Here is a 27,512-nt window from a genome sequence, read left to right as displayed (position 1 = left end):
TTTTAAAAAGAAATTTCGGCACCTCCCTGAAAATGGCGGCCTAGGCGACCGCCTAAATCACTTTTACCTAAACTACACGTCTACACGATATAATAATATTAAATAGCTCTTCTAACCCAACGAAATTAAATTAAATCAAGTACACAGCTTAATAATAATACAAACGCACTGTCGGCTCAATCGAATATAATAATTAATAATATAAGAAAAAGAAACCATACTTTATAAACATAGATGGTAAAGCTACTTACCTACTAACAAATTGTGTCGATGTGCAAATTGGCTGCAACCGCAACAAATAAAGGCTGTATGTAAGCTGTGGCGAAATTAAACTTTTTCTAAAAGCCAATGTGTAAACTGTGGCAAAAAATTATTTATCATTATACAATCTGCGATAAAACCGATAAGATACATTAAACAAACTGCGGTAATTTAATTTGGCTGCATACTAGTTGCGGTCGTGGATAATTTTTGAGATAAGCACATATAATAATTGCGGACGTTGCGGTCGCTGCAATTGTAGGTAATATCTAAAATTGCGGTCACAGCAAAGATTGAGCTTTTACAGTGTTAATAAAATGAGTTGAAAAATTTAGAATTGAAATTATATAATAATAGTAATTACCAATCAATATGATATTTTGATGAGTACCTAAAAATTTAATTTGAAATTTGAAGCCCGTGGTTTATAAATAGTCCAATCTGGAAATTGTTTTGGTACGTACAAGTTCCATGCTTTTATATTGGAGTTTACTTTAGAGCTATTAAATACCATTTGATGTAAGTTTAATGTTTATACTATATATATCTACTGTATAGTAATTTTAAATGATTATCAACCGTCACCGTAGTTTGTTACGATAAAAGACGATACAATAATTATAATACTAAACTTTAACTGAAGTCGATCGTTGTTGTTTTTGCAATATAAAAATACTATACATTTAAGAAATATATATTTATTTTTGCGCTTTTATCCAACTATTGAGTTATAAAAGCGCAAACAGTGACCGACAATAAATTAGTAGGTAACCTTTTAGATGGTTAACTTGACCGCAACTAGTGTATACTATACATCGTTTATTTTATATACATAATATATAGGTAAAATATGTGCATTGTGCATACCGATGAGATAACATATATGTAGGTACCTATTAGAGGTTTACACGGCCGTAGCCATTTTCGTCCAAAAACGAGATACCGTTTTCCTCCACTGTCTATTTTCCTCCCACAAAAAAAGGTTGGTTTTTATTTCCCTCCACATTATTTTTGATTAAAATTAAGTATGTCTATTTTCATCCAATATTTTAGCCAGTGTTGTAGTGTTGCCGCGTGCCGTTGCGTTCCATATTATAAAGATACTAGATAGAATATGTCTAGGATCATACCCGATGTGCAATTGAGTGACTTAAACTACTAAGTGATATTCTGTTTAGATCTCAAATTTGATCTCCCCGGTTTATGTCCACTAGCTATCCCATGGATATTACTTAAATCCCATCTCAAAAAAGACTTCCGTGAAATTGTATAAAGGTCTCAAAATTGACTACAAATTTAAATTATATATTTATCATCGCATAAAGTTCACTAAAATCGAATTACAATAAGGACTTCCCTATGTAGTTAAATTGTAATTACTAAGTGAAGTAAATAAATTAAATAACTATGCGAAGTTTTATTATTGTCTCAAAATCAACTTCACATTTCAATTTCTATTTATCATCGCATAAAATCAATAGAATCTAGTTACAATAAGGACTTATATGTGTTGATAAATCTGTGATTACTGTATAAAGTGAAAATGTAATCCCTATGTGTATATATTTGTTGATGTTTCAAATAAAAAATTTTCTATTTTCATAGTAAAATATATCAATTATATTTATTGTTTGTATACATGAATATAGTTGCATAAATAATAACCACGGATATATAAGTATTAAAAAAAATAATATTACTCGTTTTAATTTACAACAATGTAGATACAGACAACAGGCGTACTTTATTATAATTTAATACATCGTAACGAACGCATGGGCCGTGGGCGACGGGCATTTGGCTATAGGTTTTCGTAAAATTAGTAAATCCATAATAATCTATTAATATAAAAAAAATAATATATATAGTACACTGTATACTATAATATATATATATTTTATATATAAAAAATACGTATGATTGCGCAGTGTTGCCTGGACGTTGTTATTGTTCGGATTGCATCTTGTACATTTCTTATTTTTTTTATCGATAAGATATGCAGTCGTGCACTGTATTTTTAGAAATTAAATGACGGCCATTGGGATTGAATATCTGTGTATCCGTGTCGGTCATCCGTGTTTGACACTTTAACAGTTATCGTTATAATATTTTGTCATTACTGTTGAAGACAGTAACCAATGTGTTTAGTACTGTTTATCATTTTATATGCGTTTCTGTGACTTGTGAACTGGGAATACTCGTGTGTAACTGCAGTGCACGTGATATTAGGTATTAGTACCTGTACGCTGTACCAGCTAATATTAAACCTAAATTGTACAAATAATATCGTACCAGCTACAAACTAAAAATTATAATGGCTACAAAACAGGAAATTATATTTTTCAATTAATATAATAATTAGGGTTGTGAATTTGTAGGAAAGTGCATTTTTTTATGGTAATTGGCCTTATTGTTAGTACATATTTGAATTATATAATAGCAAATCCATTTATAAAACTTTTATTTTGCATTTTTTGACGTTTTTAATTTTTAGATCCTTTTTAAGTTTATTTTCTAGTATTTTAAATTAAATTTCGTCAATTAACATCTTTAAAAACCTTTTAAAAAAAATGTTTTAGCCGTTTCATCAGGCGAATAACTTTAGGCATTAAAGAAACAATCAACTTCGAAATAAAATCAACTTTTTTACAATTTTTTTTTATTGAATAAATACATTTTTATGCATATAATATTATAATAATATCAATATAAATGTTAAATTAAAAACCATTTTAAGTGCATTTTATACCGTGATTTTAGATTTTGAACGAAGCGAATTGTGATGAATGTATTGATTTTACAATGACGTGTTTTTTATTTATTTTTTATTTTTTTGTGCTTTGATTTTTGACTTTAGCCCATCTTTGAGAAGGAAATTGAGTCTAGTTGGCACTTTGAGGGTTAAAAGTAAAATATTTCCAGTAGTTTTGAAAAGCGTTAGGAAAAACCTTGAAAAAGTAGCGGAAAAACGGGAATTTTTACGCATAACCAGTTTTTGACAAAATCGATTTTTTTATTTTGTTGTAACTCAAAAACGAATCATTGTAAATACTTGAAATTTTCACCAAATGTTTATATTAGCGTTATCTATTTACGATTAAATTTTTAAAATATTTAGAATTTTTTTAAACTATTTATAGACAATTGAAATTTTTGATTTTTCTAAAAAATTTTTCTTGAAATGCCGATAAAAAAAATTTGACTTTCAAAAAATTTTTAAAATTTAATACAAGGCTTATTATAAGTTGTACTTATTGTAATAAATTAAAAAAATCAATAATCGTTAGTCACAATTTTTGTTTATAAGCATTTAAAGCTCATAAGTTTACGTAATATATCAAAATCGCGAAAACTTGCAAGGAATTTTGAAGTTGAAAATTCATAAATATTTTGTAATTTATATCTAAGGTTTTAAAAACCCAATACAAGGTTCTTCATAACTTTTTCTTCAAATAACAGTAAAAAAAACTCCAGTGTCAATATAGAAACAATTTTATGAGCATATGAAATTTAATCTTTTACGAAATAGTGTAAAATAACGATATATTACAATTTAAATATAGGTAATAATACAATATATTCTAGACTGACAAATCATCTCCGTTCAGAATGGTTTTTCGTATACAATGATACCTGTCAATGCATTCAAATTTAACACATCAATTATAGTGACTTACTCTCCATCTCTACTATACAGCAGAGCAATACCCACTTGCCCACTCTTTTTTTGGCATTTCAAATGCATTTTTTAAGCTTTTTTAGTGCATTAAATTCACAGCCCTAATAATAATAGTTTTAATTACGATTCTACACTTGTTTAAGTTCTTTACTTATTATATTATATTTAAACTCTATACATCCCTTAATCAAATTTAATAAATAAAATATGTCTGTATTCAATAATGTATATTTTTTGTTTAATTTTGTATTTATTTTACTTTTATTATAATAAACATCTTATTTTATTAACTGAAATTACACTGTTCTTTTATTTCATAAATTAACATGTTAAGTTTACAACATTGTTTATGGTTTTTACTTTATGTAATATTTTACAGAATAGGCAATGAACGTGTGAGGTGTGAACTAATTGGGCAAACCGAACATTATATAAATATAATGCATATATGATTTATGATCACTATCCACTTACTATAGGTACCTATATTTTATTATAATATAAATAACCGAAAAATATTTAGCTGGATTTTTTAAAAATGTGCCCCCCCCCACAATGTGTGTGATTATAAAGAGCATAAGAGCATTAAATTTAAGCAGCAAGAATAATATTTTAGAAATTAATATGGACCTCTAATGGAAGTTATTTTGTTACAACACGTGGCTGTTTTTATTTAATACTATATGATTTCTATAGGTTGTCTATGAGTAGTTGATATATCATAAGTGCTGTTCTATAGTAGTCACACATGTGATTACCATGTGCAATTCTTAGATAGTTGTGCAATATGCAAAATAGAAGAGGCTTTATTGACTACCTATCGTACTCACATTTTGATATTGCATTTGTACCATCACTCAACCTGGCGTTTGACATACGTGTTGTATCTCAGAGAAGTAAATAGGCACTTAATTGTAACTTCACACATATCAGTGTGATAACTATGTGACTTCTATTATATGGGATTTTGCACATCGGGTAGGCATGTCTACGGGGAAGGCAGGGTAAGCAGCTGCCTCCCCAGCGACTTATTGGAGGGTTTTACTTTTACCAGTATAAAGTACTTAACCAATACCTAACTTATGTAGTATGTAAAAACTAAAATTTTACAATTTGCCTACCCAGTCATGGAGGATTTAGCCTATGGCTAGGATCCCATTTTGCGTGTATCAGTTGATTAAATTTTGGCCTCTCAATTTCGAAGTATGCAATTACAAAAGTAAAATAATTATTCATATTATGTGTAATTTTTATTTTATTTAAACAGGTATTCATGTGTTGTTTAAAATGTCCTATAATTATAAAAAAATTTAATATTATATGCTGTTGTGATTTCACTATATTTTATATCTTATATTTTACGTGTTGTCTGGTTCATCAACCACTTATTTCTAATTTTTATTAAATTTATTTTATTTATTGATTGATGCATCTTTATCGACGTATATACTTTTTTATTATATTGATTCTGTTTTTATAAGTATCAAACATGACTATATTATGTGATGTCTATATATTATTTAAAAAAAAAATAAATAAAACACTGAATATGTTTATTGAGAAGTAAATATTTAGATCAATATCTAAATAAATTACAGTATCTACCATTTATCATATATCCTATAAAATAAAATGTAATACCTAACACGACTAGTATAAATCAAGTAATGTAGTATTAGTATTAAGCATCAATTCATAGGAGTGTGCAGACTTCAATTTCCGGTCGATTCCGGAACAATATAAGTCAATAAGTGCCTCAAAACTTGGACAGTGTCCTTAATATTTTTGCAACACATTAATATACACTTTAATTGTAAATTAAAAACTGTGTAATATTTGTATGTATCTATACATGGGATCAAGTTGTAAGTCGTATATTCGTATGTGCACGTAACGTTTATGTGCTTATTTTTAAACATGTATATTTTTAAAATAAAATTACACATTATATTATCAATTATTAATACATACGACATACCTAATGCATATATATGTATACATAAACTTAGTAATGTAAATATGTGTCGTTACGTAATAATTTTAAATGCATTTTTCTATTTCCTAAAAGCCATAACCGTAATCGTGATCTCCACGAACACATTGCTATAATTAATTATAAAATACGCAAATTTGAAATCGTATTACGCTACCAAAAAGATTCCGGTCAAGTCACGCACGCCCATGTGCCCATTCACTACATATTTTTGTACCAGCAGAAAAATAACACACATATAATATATTTAGACCGATCGGAACTACGATATTCCACTTATGCCCAACACCGATAACCACCTGGCATCTACCTAATAATAGATTATGAATTGCGATGGTGCATTCATGCGTGAGGGGTCGCATTAGGAATATTATATGATGGGCGGACATGTCGATACAATGAAACGCAAGATACGACACGACTGTAGGTACCTATATAAAAATAAAATACAAAATTACCAAATTATTATTTATTAATAACACCGCGGTGGCGCGGTTCCTGAGACTACTCAGTACTCGCCTAACAAAAGTAGTGGAAACGCGAGTGCGTGTGATTCGATTACGCCGCGAGCGTTACAAAAACGTTATCGCGGAACGTGGGTATGAGCTGTAGCACCAGTTAATTGTACTAAAAATCGTAATCGTTAAATATTTATTATTACCAGTTCGTAAACATAGAGAGCGGAGGGACCGTTGTCTATTGTCGCGTTGTGCAGTCGTGTTAGTGTGTTATTACAGTACTTGTTGCCGTGGTTGCCGGTTGCCCTAGTGCGGTTTATCCATGACGATAATAATTCTAACATCCGAGTATCTTTGGTTCCGGAGTCGTGTTCATTAATAGGCCAAATTTTATCATTAGACGTTCATTTTGACATTCGCATTGATCCGGTATACATTAGGTAAGCAAAAATCTACAAATTCACATCGCATTATCTAAAATTCACGGCTAACGGTATTGTTCGTATCCTGAATTATAAATTTCAACGATACACCTGTCAAATTTCCTTTTTTACGATCAAGCGAGTTCCTCCACATTCATCGTTAGATCGTTCAATCGACTGATTACTAATTACTAATGTCATCACCTGCGGTTAATGTACAATGTACATTATAATATAATTATATTCACTACTACTATACAGTATATTGTCTCCTTCATACTAAACGCGAATAATCATATAATTTTTTTTTTTTAGTCTTTACCTGATTTCTTCTATTTTTGATAATAATTCAAACTTATTTTACACTTTGGACACGCATAATTCATATTCTGCACGATGGAATTGTTGTAAGTACCTATTTATTATACCTATCATCGCCTATTATGTTTTAAGCCTTATAATTCTAAATAAATTGTTGTAGATTTGAATAGGTTTGACCTTATATTTTTTTTTTTCAAATATTTCTTGCTATCAAAATTAGTTTATTTTGAATTAGCCTAATCACAGATGGGTTGTATCTAAGATATTTGTATCTTGTACCTACGCTCTGTCCAGCAAGAGAACGCGCCTCAAACCGACCAAAATCAGTTATTCTGCGCATTCTCCAATGATACCCAGCCTAAAGTGAACCAGTTTTGATAGCATGGTGACGCGGGAGGATGTGCAGAATCGGCGCGTTCTCTTGCTGGACAGACCATAGATACTTTAGTTTCTAGTGTATCTTTTGTGTGTGTAAGTATACCTTTATCTGTATTCAATGAAGTTTATTTTTTTTAATAAATTTAAAAAATATAATCTACATTTTTATAAAATATTGCAAAAATAAAACTATTCATTGAATGCAGATACAGATATATGTTTAATGTGTAGCCTCTATAACTGATTTTTATGTAAAACTTTATGTTACCTGAGTTTCCGACAAATGGTCATCACTCTTTGTATAAAACATAATAATAAATGTATTTTTTTCACAAGTATATGTAAAAAGTATATATTTATTTATTATACTTCAGGTGTTTAAAATAAATTATATTGTAGTTGGTTAAATATATTTCTTATATACTTCTGACTACAAAGTAAATAATAATAATTTGATTTAATTTTTATTAATTAATACTTAATGTCTTAACATATATATATATATATATATTTATTGATTTATAATTGTGAAAAAAAACAAATTTTAATAACACTGTATAAGATTAAATTCATGTACTTTACTTCTTAAAAAAAACTTATTAATTCATTTTGATGACGATTGTTCAGACATGTGTTCACTATTTGAATTTTCATATTTTTCTGAAGAACTATTTAGTTTTAATTCTAACAATTGTTGGAACCAAACTAATGAATAACTAATGTAATAAAAACATTCTAAAATATATGCAATTGTCAATATTATAATACCTGTGCTAGGCATGAAGTTATTATTAGTCATATCCAACCATCTCCTATAATATTGTATAACCGTATTCACAAAACTTATTTTCAGCGATATAAATAGATTTTTGTGGTTTAACAGTTAAAAACAAAACATATTGTTATTTTCATATTACATACACAGTACAGTAATTTATTATGACCCGATATAAAAATTTTAAAACAAGTACATTTTTTTGGTGAAAATACCACGTGTAAAATTTGAATAAATAAATACAAAACTTTGTTAATATGTTTCCTACATATTAACAGATAACAAATTAAATTAACAAGGTATGCTACCAACCATATTAGATTGCATTAGCTCAAACCATAAAATATAAATTAATACTAAATTATAAAAATCATAAACATGTATTAACTCATAATATTTTCAAAAAAAGAGTACTGCCCTATGAAAAATAGTATGTCTGGTCACCATTTAATAACTTATTAGTAATAACTTATTACTTATCCCCTGAATAATCATTATTTGACAAAATATATCTTGTTTCTTAGATATCGTATTTAATATATAGTATCTTTGACTTTGAGGGAATGTTACATATATTTTGTCATCTAGAAATAAAAACTAATATATCTAGGTTTTTTACGTAACTTAATAGTGTAAAACAATAGTGCACTCAGAATTTATTGCTTGGACATAGATTTTGAAGTTATAATTATTTTAAGTTTGCCAATTTGGTATTTATTGTTTGTATTAATTATTGTTGTTGTGACCAGAATCGATTTCTTACCTAACATAAAATTAGCTTAGATTTACACTCGTGTAAATTTTCCTCTAGACCACTAATACCCAACTCAAGAGAACTGTAAGACCTTGATTTTTGCATTGGGAGTGACTACTTATCTTTTATCATGCTGAGTTTATTCAATAGACTACCGGCTCCAATCTTAATTACAATGATAACGCAAGCAATAAATCTCAAATTGACAAACTTCAAATAGCTATGATTTTTAAATTAAGTCTGAGCTACTAATTCTAATTACACCATCATACTTCACTTGTCAAGTTACTATATAAGTTGAGTTAAACTATAATAAAAATGATGAGGATAAACTTAACTGTATTTGTTCTGGGTTTTCAAAGAAATGCCAACATTTTTATCAAATTCTACCATATCCATCCAAATTATTTTAATTAATCAATATAATAACCATGTTCAAAAACCACAATACATTTTTAATGAATTTGATTTAAATTTTATAAAAAGATGAAAGTAGGTAATTGTTCTGATGTACAGTTTGTATCGAGAGAACATTTTCATTGAGGAATAAGTTACTGTAATTTTTGTGTTAAATTTGAATTCATTGATATATTATTGCAAATGAAAATAATTCTGAACAAACGATGGTCAGCCTATATTACTTAGTATATATTATATTTTATAATTTTTATGATTCATTTATGCTACTGTTTTAGTAATTTTGTTTACTATTATGAATATTAGTAATACGCTAGGTTGAAATATTTTTTGTTGAAAACATTGAATTTTAAAAATTCATTATGTGTACAACATATATTAATTAATATTAAAATTTTCAATTACCTAAAAGTAATATTTTTAATTTACAACAAAATTACTAAAAAGACAATGGTGTTGTAACCTGCTTTTCTAAGTAATAAATATAATTATGTTTCACTTCAGTTATGATCCTTATTACTTATTAATTATAATGTTGTAACTATAATTTTTATGTATTTACTGTACTACTATCATTATGTTTAGGATAAAACCTTAAATTAATATCAAGTCAAAGTACCTTCAATGGAAGGCCTCTTCTCTTTGTCTCTTCTGCCTGTTTTATTTTATTTTTATTTTTGTTTGTTATGTTATCACTTAAGCTTATTGTTCTTTATTGTAACAGATGGCTAAATATAGAATTTTGTTAAAAGCAACAAAGTAACTAAAATCGTAAAATTATACTTAAATATTTTTAAGGTTTTTTGTTTACAGTATGAACAACTTATGAGGAACCTTGTATTAAATGTTCAAGCTTTTTGACCCAGTGATATTTTTTTTAAAATACAAAAGTTTCTATCCTGCAGTCTAAAGCCCATAATATACTATGCTCGTAGTGTTCTATCACTTTTTATCTTTTGATGCCACTTAATTATTAAGAAAACATTTATTAAAACAAATTGTCTTAGTTATTTTTTTTATTTTAACTGTAGACATTTGGCACCGGAAACATTAAATTTTCATTGTCCATTTAATGCGTCACATACAATGCCGCAAAAGACATTAACTAAGCATATAACAAAGTGCCCGGATAAACCACCCCATTTTAAGCATTGTATTTACAATTTAGCACATGCAATGCCTGAATCGGAATTGAAGGTAAAATCTAATTAATGTATACATATCTATAACGTCATTATTTGTAATATTCTTATAATAACTCATAAACATATGGTATTTATTTTAGGATCATGAAGAAAATTGCCCAAATAGAATATTAATTGATGTAGCTGTTTATCAATCAGAAGATATGATACGTCCAAATCCTAACGTAGAAAATTTACCATCAATCAAGTACGAAGAATCTTGGGATGGTGTAAGTATTTATACCAATAATTAAGTAAATTTAATTTTAAGTATCATAAAATTAGTAAATTAAGAAGAAAACACAATTGGATTTTTTTATTTTAACTTTAAGTTATTAATTAATCATTGTTATCCCCTATTATCATACTTATTGTTATCATTCATATTTAAATATTTTTTTTACACAATTTGTACCATCAATGGTACTTGAGATATTTTATTATTTTATATACTTAATGTATGTGTTATTATGGCGTGGTTGAGAAATGGATGATGAGTAGTGCACAATATAACATGAATATAATCATGGTTCAAATGTTGTATAGTGAAATAACTTGTATAAATCAATTTAGTTAAAATCGTTGTTTATATCATATAACACAAGTTAGTATAAAATGTGTGGAATGAAGTTGCTGTAAACTGGTTATGGGAATCTCAGAAAAAAAATCCCCAAATCAACTATTCAAAAAACTATTTAATTATAATAATATAATATATGTTAGTTAATTAATATTAAAAAATATGTATATAATTATAGTAAAATTATAGTTATATTCGGTTAAGTCAGTTCATTTCTTATATTATTAGACACAGCTGTCAAAAAGTCTCCAATGCTTAATTTATCTTCACTTTGTCTTGTTACTAACTCTTTCAGTGGATGTTTACTGTTTGATTTTGTCCTCTTTTTTTACGTCTAATTGATTCACCTAAAGCATCCAATGCTAATTGTGCTCAATCGATGTTAATCTAATTTTTAATTTCCTTACAAGTTTCCATATTGTAGGATGTTTTTGACCAACTAGTTTTAAAAGCATATTATTTCACCCTTCAACAATGTTATTGGTTCTTTGGCAGTCATTGAGGGTAGTCTTATTTACATTCCACATGGCTGGTAGGAACATAGGTTAACATTTTCTATAATCGCACAGTCTCACAAATCAAAGTTACTTCAGAGGACGTTATATCCACATGTGTTGTCTCTGTCTTACTAATGTAAATTTTTGTTTAGCAGAACACATTTTGTGATGTTAGCTTTAATATTAGAGTAAATTTACCTATTATCAAATTTAAAAGATCATTTGCTATGATCTACATTAGTAAGACAGAGACAACACATGAGGGTATAACATCCTCTGAATAGGAACTGAAGAAGTACTAACCGGAACCGTTATAATAACATGTAGATACCAAATACGTGTAAATAATTATTTTATAACATGTTTTTTTCCCAATTTCATATTTTATTTCTCTATACCAGGGGTGGGCAACTGGTGGCCCATGAACCTTTTTTATCTGGCCTGTGCTACATTTTCTAATTACATCATACAATTTTAAAGTAAATTGTCTATACACTATCTTATCGATATAATAATTGTTATCTGGTATTAAATATATTATGAACATCATATGTCTAAATGTAATAATAACCTTTTTTGTATTCAAGTAACTTTGAAACATATATAATAATATTTTTATTATTATAATTTAAATACTAAATAGTTGCTTAGGGGATTTTTTCCGATTACCAGGTATGCTATATTTGCAAATATTGTGTTTTAGACTTAAATTTAAATTTTAAGTTTGGATTAGCAGAATAGAGTAATTAGCCAAGATTTTGTTTTGTTAAGTATCTCCTAAGTTAGCTGATAACTAAATTTTAATTTTATTGTATTCAATTACTTCAAAATGTATTTGTTGTCATTCAAAATGTATTTGTTGTCATTCAAAAGAATAAAAAACTGAAAACAAAATTATTACAATGAAAAAATATTAAAAAATATATTATTTTTTAAATGTTAATAGTTTTTTAGACCCATTTTTTCTAAATATCACTATCCTATTGTACATTTGTATTTCTTATATGTTTTCCATAAAATTCTATAGATATGTACAGAGATTTATTAAATTAAAACATGCTCATATTTTTATTTAAGTTGGAACAAACCTCTGAAATAATGAGGACCATCAAAACAAAAACAGCATCGATGAAAGCAACTCATGGCATGACAAAATCAGAACGTAAACAACATCGCATCAATTTACATGAAAATGATATTTATAACGTAAATATACAATACATAAATATACTAAAAAATATATTTTAATTTTTACTTTGAAGCTTGAAAAGCGACAACATTTTTAATTCTACTTTTTAAATATAACATTTTTAGGTTTTAGGGAGATAAAATATTATTTTATGGTAAAGATATTCCGTATTCTTACAATTACAATACCCTGGTTCATTTTATGGCATCTATTATATATTTTATAATATAATATATAATCAATAATATATAATTTTAAAAATATTTCATGTGCACTGACCTGATATATTTTTAATATTACATTTTTTTTATAAATAAGCATCTTTTCATTTTAAATCATTTTGATTATTGATAACTAAACCAGAGAGTTGTAATCGTGGAAATACAGAATATCTTGTTTCCTATATTATATGGGAAATAGACAGAGAAAACAAATGTTGGTATGCAACCCATTAGTTATTCATGTATAATAACTTAATTAAATTGTTGTACACAGTTTAGCTTTTACAATTTTTGTTTTCTCAATTTTCAAATTGTTTAGGTTAACAACAAAGGATTAAACGATGAGAAGAAACAGAATAAGAATCTGGAAACAAAACCATTATTCATTGGAAAGAGACCCAACACATAAAATTCCTAAGCAATAAATTTAAAATGTTTAAATACACTAAAAGTTCCCATTTATTTGACTGAATTAAAATCTTATATAACAACATTTATGGTATACAATTTGTTTTTTTTTTATTTTTTCATATTTTGATTGATTTTTAATATTGTACTAAGTATTCCTACCTATTTTAATAATTTTGCAAACATTTTGTTAACAATAATGTTAAACATCCATATTTTTTAAATAAATTAAATTGTATTCAATTTTTTTTAATAGCCAACATAAAAAAAAGATTATTATTAATTTAATTACTTATTTTAGTTGTTGTATTATCAGTAATTTTTTAGCGAGATGGGTCTACATAATATTAATAAAAATTTGTTTATAAAAGCATTTATATTTTTTATCACCTCCCATCCACAGAAATATATTATAATAGAAAATTATGATTTATGAATAAATAAATAAAATTCTTACAGTCTTTGTACTACTATAACACGCTTTAAAAGTTAAATTTTAGAACTTCAACAAATTTCAATCTTTGTGTATTAGACAACAGGCATTCTGTTGATCAACTTTCACTATCAGGCGGACAAGGATTTTCGAGATTGTAATGCAAAAGCTGCTAAAATATATTATTTAACAGTATGTGCCATAACAATAGGTCATACGAATAATTTTTTTTTGCAAATAATGATTTTATTTAAATTTTATAGTATATTGTGTGTAAATAAATAATATTTTTTTTATACAAAAAATTTAAAATAATATAGAATAATAATTTTTATTTTCGTTTATAATAGTTTTAATTTACTCAATTTGTACATCTTAGGATATACAATTCCTATAGTTACAAACAGTAAATTCTAGCATTGATTAGTGCGTAATGATAATTGATAGCCTTTGTAGTCAATGGCTAAAAATAGTGTCATCACTGTCATCATCAGAACTTTACTACATAATAATATACATCTTATTGTATAAATACTATTTAGTCTCATAAATGTCTAATAGTATAGACATCTGTGTCCTATGATTATATATTGTATATGCTTATATAATCAAACTATTCTATTGACTCGGACAATACCCATTAACCGTTGGGCGGATCTCAACTGCATTCTCTTTGCACAATATATTCTTTCAAGTATTTTCAATGCATTAATTGTATTCTTAATAGATATTAAATTATAAATATGTATTTTAATATTAGACCTATTTATTATTCCTTAGTTCAGTTAATATATGGTAAGTCTGCAGAATTATTGCAGGCTGCAGTTGAAGCAGTTGAATTAGGGCAAGTTAACTTATACAATTAAATCAAAAACCCTCATTTATAGATTTATCATCTATAATATGTAATATGTATTATATACATGTAATTACATGCATATATACCTATATGAGAAGGTATACAAAGTATATAAACAAATAACAATAAATAATGAATCACATAAATTTAAAAGAGATAAATATATATATAGATTACTCACTAGTTCTATTTTAAAATTACTACACTAGTAAAACCTAGTTTTACCTAGTAATCGGGCTTTTATATGTGTATACAAGTAAGCGACAGAAATTAAATTATTTCAGATATCACAGACATCGAGCAGAAATAAATAATATAATAATGTAATTTCGGAACAAATTCACTTGTTACCGTTGTATTTATTAAAACACACTAATTTATTTCAACGAATTAAGAACGATTTGTATTAAAACGGCGATTGTAAGTGAAATTAGCACTTTTTTGATTTTTTCTAGTGTTCTCGCGCTATACGATCGTTACTATCAAAATCGAGCAACACGCCAGAAAGATCTATAAAGATCTTTATAGATCTTGACATGCCAGTACGCCATCAGTAATCTGTGTCCGCTGCAAGTAGTGAGTGTCTCTTACTGAGTGAGGAGCACAGTTATCTAACCGTGGTGACTGGTGAAGAGTGAGTGTAGCCGACGGCTACTAGCCGTTCTCTCACGATTGATAATAATAATAATAATAATAGATGCGTGTAGTGCATTAGTTATCAAAATCATTATCAAATTAAATTATTGAAATAACAGGTACTCGAGTGACGATCCTCGGTACAATTGTCGGTTTGGAATAGGTAATCGTCGGCATTCGTTATTGTAAATCGTAATTCGTAATTCACGAATAAATAATTTTGCATTTTGTATTTTTTTTAAATGTCTACTTCAATTCTTAAGACATACATCGATATTGTAGTATTTAAAACAAAAAATTTGAATTAATTCTCAACACAGTACTATTCGCCATCCGTAGGTATTTGAGCTGAAAACTGTTCATTTTCTAGGTAGATACCAATCGTTTATAATGTTTTACCGACGCTGTATTATAGTTGTAAAACTCTTATTATAATGTTAATATTTTTATTTTATTAATATTATAATTATTTTTTTTTAGATGACCGTGAAAATATAAACTTTATAAATGACTTCAATTCCTACACTAATTTTCTATGTCGCTGTGGTACTGGTCGCGTTTTATATCAATGACCGAAACAGTGCCAATATCAAATTACTCGAATTGTATGAGCATAATATAAACATATCATTCGGCCCATTAAATCTAGGAAATGATTCTTCTTGCAACGCTCTTGATTTTCAACTGAATTACAAAAAGCATGCAGATCTGGGAATATTATTTTCCAATTATGCTAGTTACATATCCATGGTGAGTTTGTTCAAACTCTGGACAAGCCAACGAAATGATAAAATATTCTTTGGTACTCTAAAGCTAAACGACAAAACTGTAAATGCTGTAGCAAAAGGGCCAGGACGTAATTTTTTTGAAATGTTTGAGCAAACAGTCAATATCGCTACAGATATAGACACAATTATAACTTATGGCCAATGGACCTTATTACCGCTAAGTGGTGATAGTCGCAGCCTTGAAATATGTTCAAAAAACATTAAATTGTTTCAAAATTCTTTACTTTATAGTTTCTTTAACTCGGTTATTAGTGATGATAGCGATAATAAATCCCATTCGTTGATTGAAGCATGGATCGCTGCACATGTTAGTGTTGAGCTTTTAGTTCTAAAGGTGAGGAATTCAATATTTATGTATATAATACTATTGAAACAATTTCTTGGTTATAATTGCATCATAACAAATATTTATATAGGTATTACATGGATATCGCTATGTACCAAATATTTATGCTACATGTGGGCGAATTTATTTTGTTGAGGATTGTGGTCATACCTTACAATATCACATGAGTAAGATGAATTTGACTAATAGATTATTAGTTGCCAAAGAGTTACTGACGTTGGCGTTGGAGCTCGCAGATGGTACGGCTCATCAAAATTATTCATTTTACCTTACCGATTTAACAGCTGATAATATAGCTGTACAGCTGGATAAAACATCAGGGTTATTACAGTCACTGAAAGTTATTGACTGGAGTGATGTTATAATTGTGGTCAATAACCATAGTATGAAGAAAACAGATGATGGCAAGTTTTTACTTGGTACATTTAATTATTATTCTATGATCAATTTTTTAATATTAATTTGTATACTCTATGATTCTATGATTATTAGAAATGATACATGTAAGTAAACATATTGATTGTGGGGTCGGATGTTTAGCTTATTCAAAAGAAGACATTTGTCAGTCAAGGCTTAGTGATCACAATGTATATGCTGTTTGCAAAGTGAGTTATTAATTTTTTTTATAATACATAAATTAAAAAATATATAATAAAAACTGATTATTTTAGCCAAACACTAACAAAATATGGTACTTGTCTGTTATATAAGACTTACTTGTTTTATGAAACTTCACAATCATGTTTTCCAAGACTATTAAAATTCACTACATTCGTATTTTTACAGATAACCTAATTTCTTATTTAACTAATCATACTTAGTTCCTCACATATATTTTTAGTAAGCTTAAAGATGTTAATATAAATGTTAAGAAATGTTAAAAAGTTAAGTTGGATTGAGGTAGTATCAATAATATTTAATAAATTCAAATTTACTATAAAATAAACTGTTTTTGAATCTTAAAATGTTAATATTATGTTAAAATCAAAGTGGGATGCTAAACTACTTTTAACTAACGAGTAAATGTAATGTATGTGGTCATTGTTTAAATTATGGTGGTATTAATAATAACCTTGTGTTATATTACAGAAAAGTACCTAAAAATAAGAATGTTGTCTTATACTCATTAATTTTTTAAGAAAACATTAAACTCTCATGTATTGTCTATCGTACACATGTATGCCATAACAATCTATGTACTGGTTTTTTACTACAGCTTATTTATAGTTAATAATAAAGGAAATTTATACATTATTGAATTTATGAATTTGTTAAAGAGAATATGAACTATACTCAGGTGAAGAGTTTTATTTTATTATGATTTGTTGTAATATTTGAATAATTTAAAATTTAAAATTAATGTAACTCGTTTTAAAATAAACTTATGATAATAAATTCCTCATTCAAGCACAGTTCATATTTTCTTCTACAAGTTTATTAATATTTAAATTTGCTTTAGTATTAACTATAAATGAGTTGTGTAAGTATCCAGTAGATTTGTAAAACAGAAAATATGTGCAGATATGACGTCTTTTTAATATATTTATAAAATGTTATAGTATAATATGTTAAATTAACACTTAGTGAAAACAATACCTATTATAAGTATTTGATTTATAAATTGATAACTGCTTAAATTTGTCACTAATGTATATTTTGATACACATTGCTAATGTACAAATAAGGTTCACAAAGAAATTTTAAGTTGAATTGCATAAGGCAGAACTTGCTGTAATATCTTTAACTGAATACATTGTCTACATATTTTTTACCTAACCTAACCCATGAATATTTAATTTCATAGTTTCTATGTTGTTCTCTTAAAAATCTTAAATAACAGCTTTCATAATTACTTTCTATATTTTTTATGTTTAGGAATTCTTAAGCAGCGATGGTAGACTGTTACATGAAATAACAAACTTAGATAAAACAATCAAGTCACCTGAAAAGGAAGTCAAAAACCTTGCATCTTTATTGAACAATTGTTTGTGGAACTTCGATGTTGAAAAGCAATCTGAAATAAATAGATTAGATACAGCTAAATTGATAATCAAATCAATTCAACAAATTTATGACTTTGAAACATCTGATATTACTAATAATGGTTATTAAATAATAAATGCATATTGACCAATATTATTACACCATTAAAAAGTGGATAAAATACAGAGACTGAGTGTTAAGGCATGCAAATACTGCGACACTAGCAGTAAAAAACAGCCAAACATAATTTACCTCAAATATGGCGGTATAACCAGGGTATAATTTTAGTGTTATTGCTGTATTGTTTGTTGGCCTTTAAACTTATTTTACCTTCAAAATTAACTATTAATATTAGCCCATTTACCTATAATTAATATATTTTGTGTTATCCTAAATTAATTATAGTTTTATAATCATAGGCCTATTAGGCCTTAAGAATACTTTTAATTTTATGGAACATTTGTTTTTTTTATATTTAACTATTGATTAATATTGTACAAAGAACAATATTTATGTATAAATGGCTATTCTAATGTTTATACATATTTTTTATGGCATTGTTTTATAATTTCTTTAAACAAAAATGTTTATTTTCATATAAGCTAATGTTTTTGTTGTTTAAAATGTTATATTACATTAAAAATCGGACAGTGTATATTGTGTACTATCTTTTTAATTTTTATATCATTTCAGGTTTTGTTATCTAAATCATAAGTTATTTGAACTGTGCTGAGCATTCTGATTCGCTTATCATTCCCGGTGATTGGACATTTATTGAATTTCAGTAGATGGTCCATTGTTTGTTCTTGGTTACATTCACATAACGTTTTAGCTATACTAGTAATTGTACATATTTTGTTAATGACTTAATGAGATTTTTTTTTTTTTTACAATGATTGTACGACTGATACTTAAATATTTTTTTTAAATAATAAATAAAGATATAACTATTAATGCTGATTAAATAGTTAAACAACTATAGTCGTACATCTTAATTCTTGGAAAGATACTGAACTACCAACAGTTAACAAAAGTGCTTTTGATTCAAATGCTTAACAGTGTAGCAAAATACTAATGCTACATCAGCATTTCATGGTTAGCACTCCTGAGATACACATATTGAATTAACAATTGTTTAATTTTAAAAAATATTTGTAAGTTTCAATAGAAATTATATTAATGCTGATAGGATATAATGGCACTCATTTTATAATGTATATATTACGTATTATTTAATACAAGAGGGGGTTTGGGTGGTGGGCTGATAAGGTTCTGTATATCTAGAACAAAATTTCTGGCTCTGCCTATGATATCTACTTTCTAATATTTTTTTAAGAAATACAGATACTTTTATTGGATAAAATGATTACACTACGACTACCCTAATTAATTTTTGTAAATTTGGGACCATTCTCCCTATTGTAATCACACTACATAGTACATATATTATATAACTAATATTAAAATGCAATGTAATTGAGGTTTAGAGCAGTAGTCTTCAATCTTTTTGGACTCTCGACCAACTTTTTTACCCCTACGTGGGTCGCGAAAAATATAGGCCTAAAAAAGTGTGTCGCAAGTTCAAAAAGGTTGAACGTTGAAGACTACTGGTTAAGAGCATGTTAGAAATGGACAAATGGTTCTTATATTATGAAAAGGTTTAATTTAATTTTAACTGGGTGGATGCCGTTTAAGATTATAGATAATATGGGCGCTTAGTTTATATGAAATTTACGACAAATAGTCAACAGCGACATTCATACAGAACCGGTGACGAGTTTTGACACCAATAGTTAAAATAGATTTTAATTCGTTCTACACAAACGATTCTACTGAAATATTGTATTTTACTTTTGACATTAACGTCATCACTATTCATATATATATTTCCTTCTATCCATTACCGATGATCGATGGCATTTATATGTTCTCTATGTCAATGGCGGACGCCAAAGTCATCGGAATTATTAATTAATTATTAATGGTGGAATGTCGATCGTCGACTGCCGTAATAATGCCGAATAATGCCATTTGCCCATTTGATAATATAGCTTATCTTATACACAATATCACGCGTCCTGGAGTAGTGACTGAGATAACGCGATTCTGACAAAAAAAAACAGTGTATCTACTGGTACAATAATAGTGGGCAGTGTTTCCGTGGTATATATGGCCAGGCTGTTAGCGCCTGCATAACGGACAGTGGCGTCGCGATGCGGACCGATTATCATTATTCAATATTCATTATTATTTATTTTATCATGGACCGTGGTGCCTATTTTTTTTTGTAGTCGATTTGTAACCAGAAATCTGAATTGCGAGTAATTTCATCATTTATAAACATACTTTGATCACGGTCGAGACCGATTGATCGATTTTCTGTACGAATTCTTTTCGAATTTCGCCAGCCCTCAACAAAACGATGGGTAAACATAAGAAGGCCATCAGTTCGGACGAATCATCCGAATTTAGCGACGATGTAAGTTAAATAATATTGTGTTTTGATTTACGCTCTAGATCGTGCAATCCTTAATTTTGTGTTTATGTGTGTTTCTGTGTTTCTGTGTGCAGGATATGAGCATGGCTAAGAAGAAGAAACGCTCCAAAGCTTCGTCACCGCCTAGTCGTAGCTATACAACAAAGACCAAGAAAAAGTCCTCGAAGAAGCCTATTTACGATTCTGATTCGTCATCTTTGTCTGAAGGGGAAATAGCCTCAGATGAAGAGCCAAAGAGGAAACAACAGAACCGGAAGCGGCCTGGAAAAAAATATGACATGTCTGATGATTCAACGGAGAGCAGCGATGAGTCTGATATTCAAAGTCCAGTCCAAGAGATTAGCCAGGGTAAGTACATAACATTCATATTCAGTTTTCATAAACAATTATTTATAATATGTTCATTATCGTATACATTGAGTTACATTTAATGTGATCACATTAGCACAGATCGTTTTGATTCTATACCGGTTAATTACATAAACTATTTCTATCTTTAACAAATTATATGTTCATATACTTAGAATTAAATTAAAATAACATTAAAAAAACACATTTAAAATATGAAAAAAAAATTTTAGTTTGGACGTGAGTGTTATTCTAATATGATATTATATTAGCCTAAAATTTAAAACTACATATATGTTATGCACATTTTATTCATGTAGACCGGAAAATTTTTAGGATAATGTGCCTTCTTTTTCTGTGCATTTTTCTTACTTAAAAACATATAAGTAAATAAATTTTTTTTCTTATATTGATAAATCTTTCTGTTTTCCCAACACTTAGAACCATTTTTGAACATGAATTCAAACAAACTGAATGTTTGACATATTATATCAATAACCTAGCAACACACTAATTAATAATTTGTTTTATTACTTAAATCAGCTTGAAACGCCATAAAATAAATAAATAAAACCATTCATAATAATGATTCAGAGTACTACGCGGTTTTTAAAAAAAATTAATTAACAACATAGGTAACTTCAGATTTGTTTTTTTTTTTATTCTAATAAATGGTTGATTCTAACTAATGATTAGATAAACACTGTTGTTTAAATGTTAGAACTGGAAAATTATTAGGAGATTGGCTATATTATGGTTTAGATAGGCAATATATTTTAGTTGATTGTAGTTAGGCGTACCTGACTATTGTTTTTCACTAATACTTCATTTTACATTTTGATCGTTTATTTTATTTTTATACCATAATAACATGTATAATTTATAATTAAAAATAATCTTGCATATACAAGTCATTTAAAAAGTAGCTTCCATATAGTATTACTCACAATTTTATATAACCTTTGTACTATAAAATAGTGTATCCAATTTTTTGTACTACAATCTTTTTATATATGTATCTTGTTAAATTAAATTGTAATGAAAATATCGAGGAGGACATCATAACATCAGCTAAAAATTAATTGTGTATTTTATTGAATAGTTTCCTTTATGTTTAATGCTATAGGTTTCAGCCTTTAGGATGATTTTAGTAAAGAGAAGAAAAGTTGATTAAATTATACAAAATAAATGTATATTTAAACTGTGAGATTTACTTCTATAATTTTTATTGTATTATATACCAATAAAATAAAATAATTGCTTTTTCTTTTAGGTTGCTATGAATTTGTTTACTATATTTAATTATTATAAAATTTTAATTGTTTATATATTTTTTATTAGCTTTTTTTATCTTTCAACAATTTGTAACATTTTAAAAAAAAGTCGCAATTACAAAAGTGTGTACCTTTTTGTTAAAAAAATTCAAAATTTGCATATTGAAGCATATTTTGTTGCTTATTCATTATTTTTATATAATTTTCTCATTTTTTTAAAAAAATTATAGGAAATTATTTCAACTTCTTTTTTGAAACAAATTTGAACCCTAATTATATCATCAAAATTGACTTATGATTTATTAATACTTACTCATAAAAAAAAAGAGTTAAATTTATGTTTTCTTTACTGAATAAGTTTAAATTTCTCTTTTTAATTAAATTATCATGTAAATTAAAAGCATTGAAGTACCTATGTGAGTACAATTTACCTATCATCAATTAATGTAATATTATATACATACTAGCTTATAATGTAAAAACAAATAAACAGTACCCATTATATATAAGTATAATTATTATTAATTACAATTTTTTATGCATATTGATGATTTAAAATAATTATTATTATCACCTGAATATATATTTATTTAGTATGTTTAGTAAAATTCATCTATAATTAAAAATTATGTAATAAGAATATCTTTAAAACAACTTTTTTTTATAAATATTTGTTTACTAAAAATAAATTATAGGTACATAATACAAACAATTATTTTGATACATTAATTGAAATAATATTTGAAATATTTTTAGTTTAAATTTAATGAAGTTATTTTATTTTTATTTGTTATAGTTAGCGAATCTTCTGAAGATTCTGAAGAAGAATTCAATGATGGTTATGATGAAGAGTTGATGGGAGATGATGAAGATAGAGAACGTCTTGCACAAATGACTGAAAAAGAACGAGAAACTGAAATATTTAAACGCATTGAAGCTAGAGAAATAATGAAAACAAGGTAAAATAAAATGATTTTATTACAAATAAGTTATTATTCAATTTGTTTATTTTAGATTTGAGATAGAGAAAAAGCTCAAACGTGCTAGGAAAAAGGAAATGAAAGAACAAAAATCATTAGAAAGAAGCATGTCCTCGAACAGATCAGACTCACCATATTCAGGTTCTATTCCTCTAGATTTAAAAGATCGTGTGAAGGAAAGAAAGAAAAATGTTGAAGAAAATAAAGGAAAAGGAGACAAAAAAGCTGCAATGAGCTTGTTAAAAGCAAGAAGAGAAGAAAAACGAGAAAGAGGTTTGTAACATTTTATTACTCTCAATTTCAATAAACAGTTGTTAAAATTAAAAAAAATCAATGTTAAATTTTATACACAAATCATAAAATACATTTCATTAAAAAAAAAAAATAATAATACCATATTCTTAATTATTTTTAAAAACAGCAATTTTCCTTTAAAGTTCATTCTTATAATATTTGAATATCAGATTTTTCAGTTAAATAAAATTTTATCCAATTATTATTATGATTGGCTATCATAAATTAATTATTTAAAATAATTATTAGTTTTTAAAAATATTTAATAATAAAGAATTTAAGACAATTCTTAAGTTTCAGCAATAAATTAAAGTTGATTATGAATATTAATTAGTAATCTTTTAACTGGTGAGTTGTGTTTGTTTTATTATTAAAGAAGAAGAAAAAGAAAAACAACTTAAGAAAGACATGGAGAAAAAAGCAGACGATGACGATGAAGAAACTAGTGATAAACAAAGTGATCAAAATCAATCCAAATTAAAAGCTTCAGACATATATTCGGATGACAGTAATTCTTCTAGTGACACTGATTCGAGTGAATCGGTTAAAAAATCAAGCCGTCACTTTTTTGACTCTGACTCAGATACCAAGTAAGAAATTTTAATAATCTACAAGCAATAATTAAAATCATAATTTTTTCAATAATTTTAGTGAGAAAAAAGTACATTATATTACAAAACGAGATGAATTGAATAAAATTAGATTGTCAAGATTTAAAATGGAAAAGTAATTCACCATTAAAATATCTTTCTTGTACTGTATCCATATTTACTTTACACACTTTTAGATTCGTGCACTTGCCAACATTCGAGAAAACTGTTATAGGTTGTTTTGTTCGTATTGGAATCGGCAATTATAATGGAATTCCTGTTTATAGAGTATGATTTTATACTGATTTGTGTATATAACATTATTAATATTTTTATATTTAAAAAGGTTGCTGAAATTTGTAACGTTTGCGAAACAGCTAAAGTATATCAGTTGGGAAGTACTCGTACTAACAAAGGATTAAGACTTAAGTATATATATATTAATAAGTTATAAAGTTATATTTTTTTATTAATTATAGTGTTGTTTTTTTAGGCATGGAACTAATGAAAAAGTTTTTCGTTTGGAATTTATAAGCAATCAAGAGTTTACAGAGAGTGAGTTTGTTAAGTGGAAAGAGCTATGTCACATGAATAGAATACCATTACCTACTCTTGCTGAACTTGAAATGAAAGTGAGAGATGTTAAAGCTGCTCTGGCATATCAATTCAAAGAAGAAGATGTTGAACAGGTATTCAAGTTTAATATTCCTAATTATTAAATAATTTATAACATTTTGAATCTTTTAGATTGTTCGAGAGAAAGAGCGTTTCAAAACAAACCCCCATAATTATGCAATGAAAAAGACTTCATTAATGAAAGATAGAGATGATGCACAAGCTCTGTAAGTATACATATACTATAATAGCATTTTTTGTTGTAAATATTCATAATAATGTAATTAATGAACTTTGTTAGTTTTCGTTTTAAATCTACTAATGTTTAATTTATTTAATATGTAAAATCGTAATTATTGAGGTGTTTGTAAACTGAACATATGTGAAAAAGGTCACTTCTTCAGTGTTGACCAAATTTGATGAAAAAAGTGAAAATAGTTGTTACAAATTTAATAAATAGTACCATATTAGTTATAAAACATGTTTTTACAAATAACATTGTTTTAAAGTTAATATGATAATTACATTAAGTGCTAAGAAATTGGTTTTTAATTTAATAGCTAAAAATGCTTTTAAAATCATTGGCAACAAAAAATATGTTTTACATTTAAAATAAATTGTGATTATACTAAACACAGTTGGTTTAATAGTTATATACGTTGTGTACATAAAATAAAATATTTTTGAATTTTATATTTTAACTTGAAGTACCTATAATTTATCAAGCTTAAAAACTAAATTGATCAATGAATTATAATGTACAATGATTATTATTCAGTCAAATATAGTAGGGATAATTTGGTTTTGAATACTTATATTATATTTTATCATTATATGTATAAATAATTTAATACATTTTTTTAATTAATAGTGGCAAAGTAGAAGAAGTTTTGAGAATTGAACAGCAACTATCAGATTTAGAAGAGCGGGCAAATCATTTAGACAAAATGAGAACAAGCACAATATCTAGTATAAGTTACATAAATGATAGAAACCGTAAGCGAAATGTTGAAGAAGCTGAAAAAGCTATTTTGGTATTTATTTACTACACATAAAAAATACCAAGATATAATAAAAATATTATTGTATTAAACTTTTTAGGAGGAACTCAAGGCTAATAAAGGAAAAAAAATTGATGACCCATTCACTCGTAGAAGTACAAAACCATGTATGAAGTTTAGAGCAAAAACAAATTCTGCTATTGACGGTTCAATAGTTCCGGAAGTTGAAGAATCCAAAACTGATATTGAAACCAATAATGACGTTAAGGTAAATACATAAAAATTAGGATTTTTTGTAATACCATATAATACATGAATAATGAAACATTTTTTTTATTGATGGTTTTTAGAATGATAGTAGTTCATCAAAAAGCAATGTGATGAAGGGCGATGATTTATATGCAGTACATGACTTTGATATTGACTTAAACATACAGTTACCAATTTAGGTATTTAATATTAACTATATAAAAAAAAAAGAAAGAGTTCTTGTGAGTTATTTTGTAAATATAATTAAGTAAAGTAACTATTATAGAATTGTGACTTGTAATTTTTTGTGTACCCATGATTATTTTTACTTAAAAAATTTTAATTAGATAAGCATTTACTTTGAAATTTGTGTTATTCCTCATAGATTTCATTCTTTTTAGTAAATGTACTTAAATATTATGTTATGTGTATTTATCAAAGTTATTCATTACATATTAACAATTAGTTTATGCTAATTAATAACTGATATAATTTTGATCTTATTATGTTGATATGATGACATTGTGAAACTGAAAATTGTATTTGATTTAGATTTATTTGACAGTAACATTAATAATTATAAAAAAATTGCAACAGATTTACTAAATTAATTGTTTATGATTCTTATAAGTATTAAGTTTTAGTTATAATGTTATGTTATTATAGTTATAACTAAAGCGCAGATTTCTATGCTATTGCATATTTTTTTCCTTTTTATATTTTTGGATATTTATCAGTTATTTCTACAAATCATAATAGTTACTGTCCTACATTTTTTTTGCATATTTAATGATTATTGTATATTTTTACAAAATTTAAAATGTATTGCATTGAATTAAAGTAAAATTAAAAAAAAAAGATATATAATAAAATTGTATCAAGTAGAAAAATTAAAAAAGTTCTTGATATAATTTGAAGATGGTAATGTTGTCAATGAATTATTATTTTATGTACACTTATTTGCAATTTTTAATGATAGCAGTAAAGAAATTATCTATATATAAACTTAAAATATGACATTACATGAAATCATTTCAATAATTGATGAAATAAAAGAAAAATTTAAGCTATTACTATTGTCT

General features: G+C 26.6%; 3 protein-coding genes across 6 annotated transcripts; all 3 read left to right on the top strand.

The window, feature by feature from the left end:
• Positions 1 to 6,573: 6,573 nt before the first annotated feature.
• Positions 6,574 to 13,622, top strand: LOC113558412 (gametocyte-specific factor 1 homolog). Its single transcript, XM_026963859.1, has 6 exons — positions 6,574 to 6,831; positions 7,129 to 7,220; positions 10,490 to 10,655; positions 10,744 to 10,872; positions 12,797 to 12,925; positions 13,449 to 13,622. Exons 2-6 carry the CDS (start codon positions 7,210 to 7,212, stop codon positions 13,536 to 13,538), a joined length of 525 nt encoding a protein of 174 aa, XP_026819660.1. The 5' UTR covers positions 6,574 to 6,831; positions 7,129 to 7,209; the 3' UTR covers positions 13,539 to 13,622.
• A 1,971-nt stretch (positions 13,623 to 15,593) lies between these two features.
• On the top strand, positions 15,594 to 19,058 carry LOC113557394. 4 transcript variants are annotated; one of them, XM_026962884.1, is made up of 5 exons: positions 15,594 to 15,800; positions 15,946 to 16,587; positions 16,670 to 17,018; positions 17,092 to 17,204; positions 18,475 to 19,058. In XM_026962884.1, exons 2-5 carry the CDS (start codon positions 15,973 to 15,975, stop codon positions 18,709 to 18,711), a joined length of 1,314 nt encoding a protein of 437 aa, XP_026818685.1. In that variant the 5' UTR covers positions 15,594 to 15,800; positions 15,946 to 15,972; the 3' UTR covers positions 18,712 to 19,058. The 4 variants fall into 4 exon arrangements, with proteins under 4 accessions (XP_026818685.1, XP_026818684.1, XP_026818686.1 ...); XM_026962883.1 differs by having other exon boundaries at positions 15,594 to 15,804; XM_026962885.1 differs by having other exon boundaries at positions 15,594 to 15,835; positions 16,670 to 17,003.
• A 1,779-nt stretch (positions 19,059 to 20,837) lies between these two features.
• LOC113556813 (RNA polymerase-associated protein Rtf1) lies at positions 20,838 to 26,731 on the top strand. The gene is made up of 13 exons (XM_026961974.1): positions 20,838 to 21,061; positions 21,154 to 21,427; positions 23,498 to 23,660; positions 23,716 to 23,954; positions 24,352 to 24,565; positions 24,627 to 24,701; positions 24,763 to 24,853; positions 24,912 to 24,994; positions 25,059 to 25,254; positions 25,313 to 25,407; positions 26,052 to 26,214; positions 26,282 to 26,449; positions 26,532 to 26,731. Exons 1-13 carry the CDS (start codon positions 21,005 to 21,007, stop codon positions 26,628 to 26,630), a joined length of 1,917 nt encoding a protein of 638 aa, XP_026817775.1. The 5' UTR covers positions 20,838 to 21,004; the 3' UTR covers positions 26,631 to 26,731.
• Positions 26,732 to 27,512: the final 781 nt, after the last annotated feature.

This window comes from Rhopalosiphum maidis, chromosome 3 (genome assembly GCF_003676215.2).
Source record: "Rhopalosiphum maidis isolate BTI-1 chromosome 3, ASM367621v3, whole genome shotgun sequence".
In the NCBI taxonomy this organism is placed as follows: domain Eukaryota; kingdom Metazoa; phylum Arthropoda; class Insecta; order Hemiptera; family Aphididae; genus Rhopalosiphum; species Rhopalosiphum maidis.
Note: the sequence above shows the minus strand (reverse complement) of the source record. Positions and strands in the feature narration are given on the sequence as shown.

Bases quoted from the DNA above. Each gene is read 5' to 3' on its own strand.
- LOC113557394 (XM_026962884.1), top strand. From the start codon at position 15,973: ATGACTTCAATTCCTACACTAATTTTCTATGTCGCTGTGGTACTGGTC. The intron at 16,588-16,669 runs GTGAGGAATTCA...ATATTTATATAG, and splicing joins TTGAGCTTTTAGTTCTAAAG to GTATTACATGGATATCGCTA. The intron at 17,205-18,474 runs GTGAGTTATTAA...TTTTATGTTTAG, and splicing joins ATGTATATGCTGTTTGCAAA to GAATTCTTAAGCAGCGATGG.
- LOC113558412 (XM_026963859.1), top strand. The intron at 10,873-12,796 runs GTAAGTATTTAT...TTTTTATTTAAG, and splicing joins ACGAAGAATCTTGGGATGGT to TTGGAACAAACCTCTGAAAT. The intron at 12,926-13,448 runs GTAAATATACAA...CAAATTGTTTAG, and splicing joins ATGAAAATGATATTTATAAC to GTTAACAACAAAGGATTAAA.
- LOC113556813 (XM_026961974.1), top strand. From the start codon at position 21,005: ATGGGTAAACATAAGAAGGCCATCAGTTCGGACGAATCATCCGAATTT. The intron at 23,661-23,715 runs GTAAAATAAAAT...TGTTTATTTTAG, and splicing joins AGAGAAATAATGAAAACAAG to ATTTGAGATAGAGAAAAAGC. The intron at 24,566-24,626 runs GTAAGAAATTTT...CAATAATTTTAG, and splicing joins GACTCTGACTCAGATACCAA to TGAGAAAAAAGTACATTATA.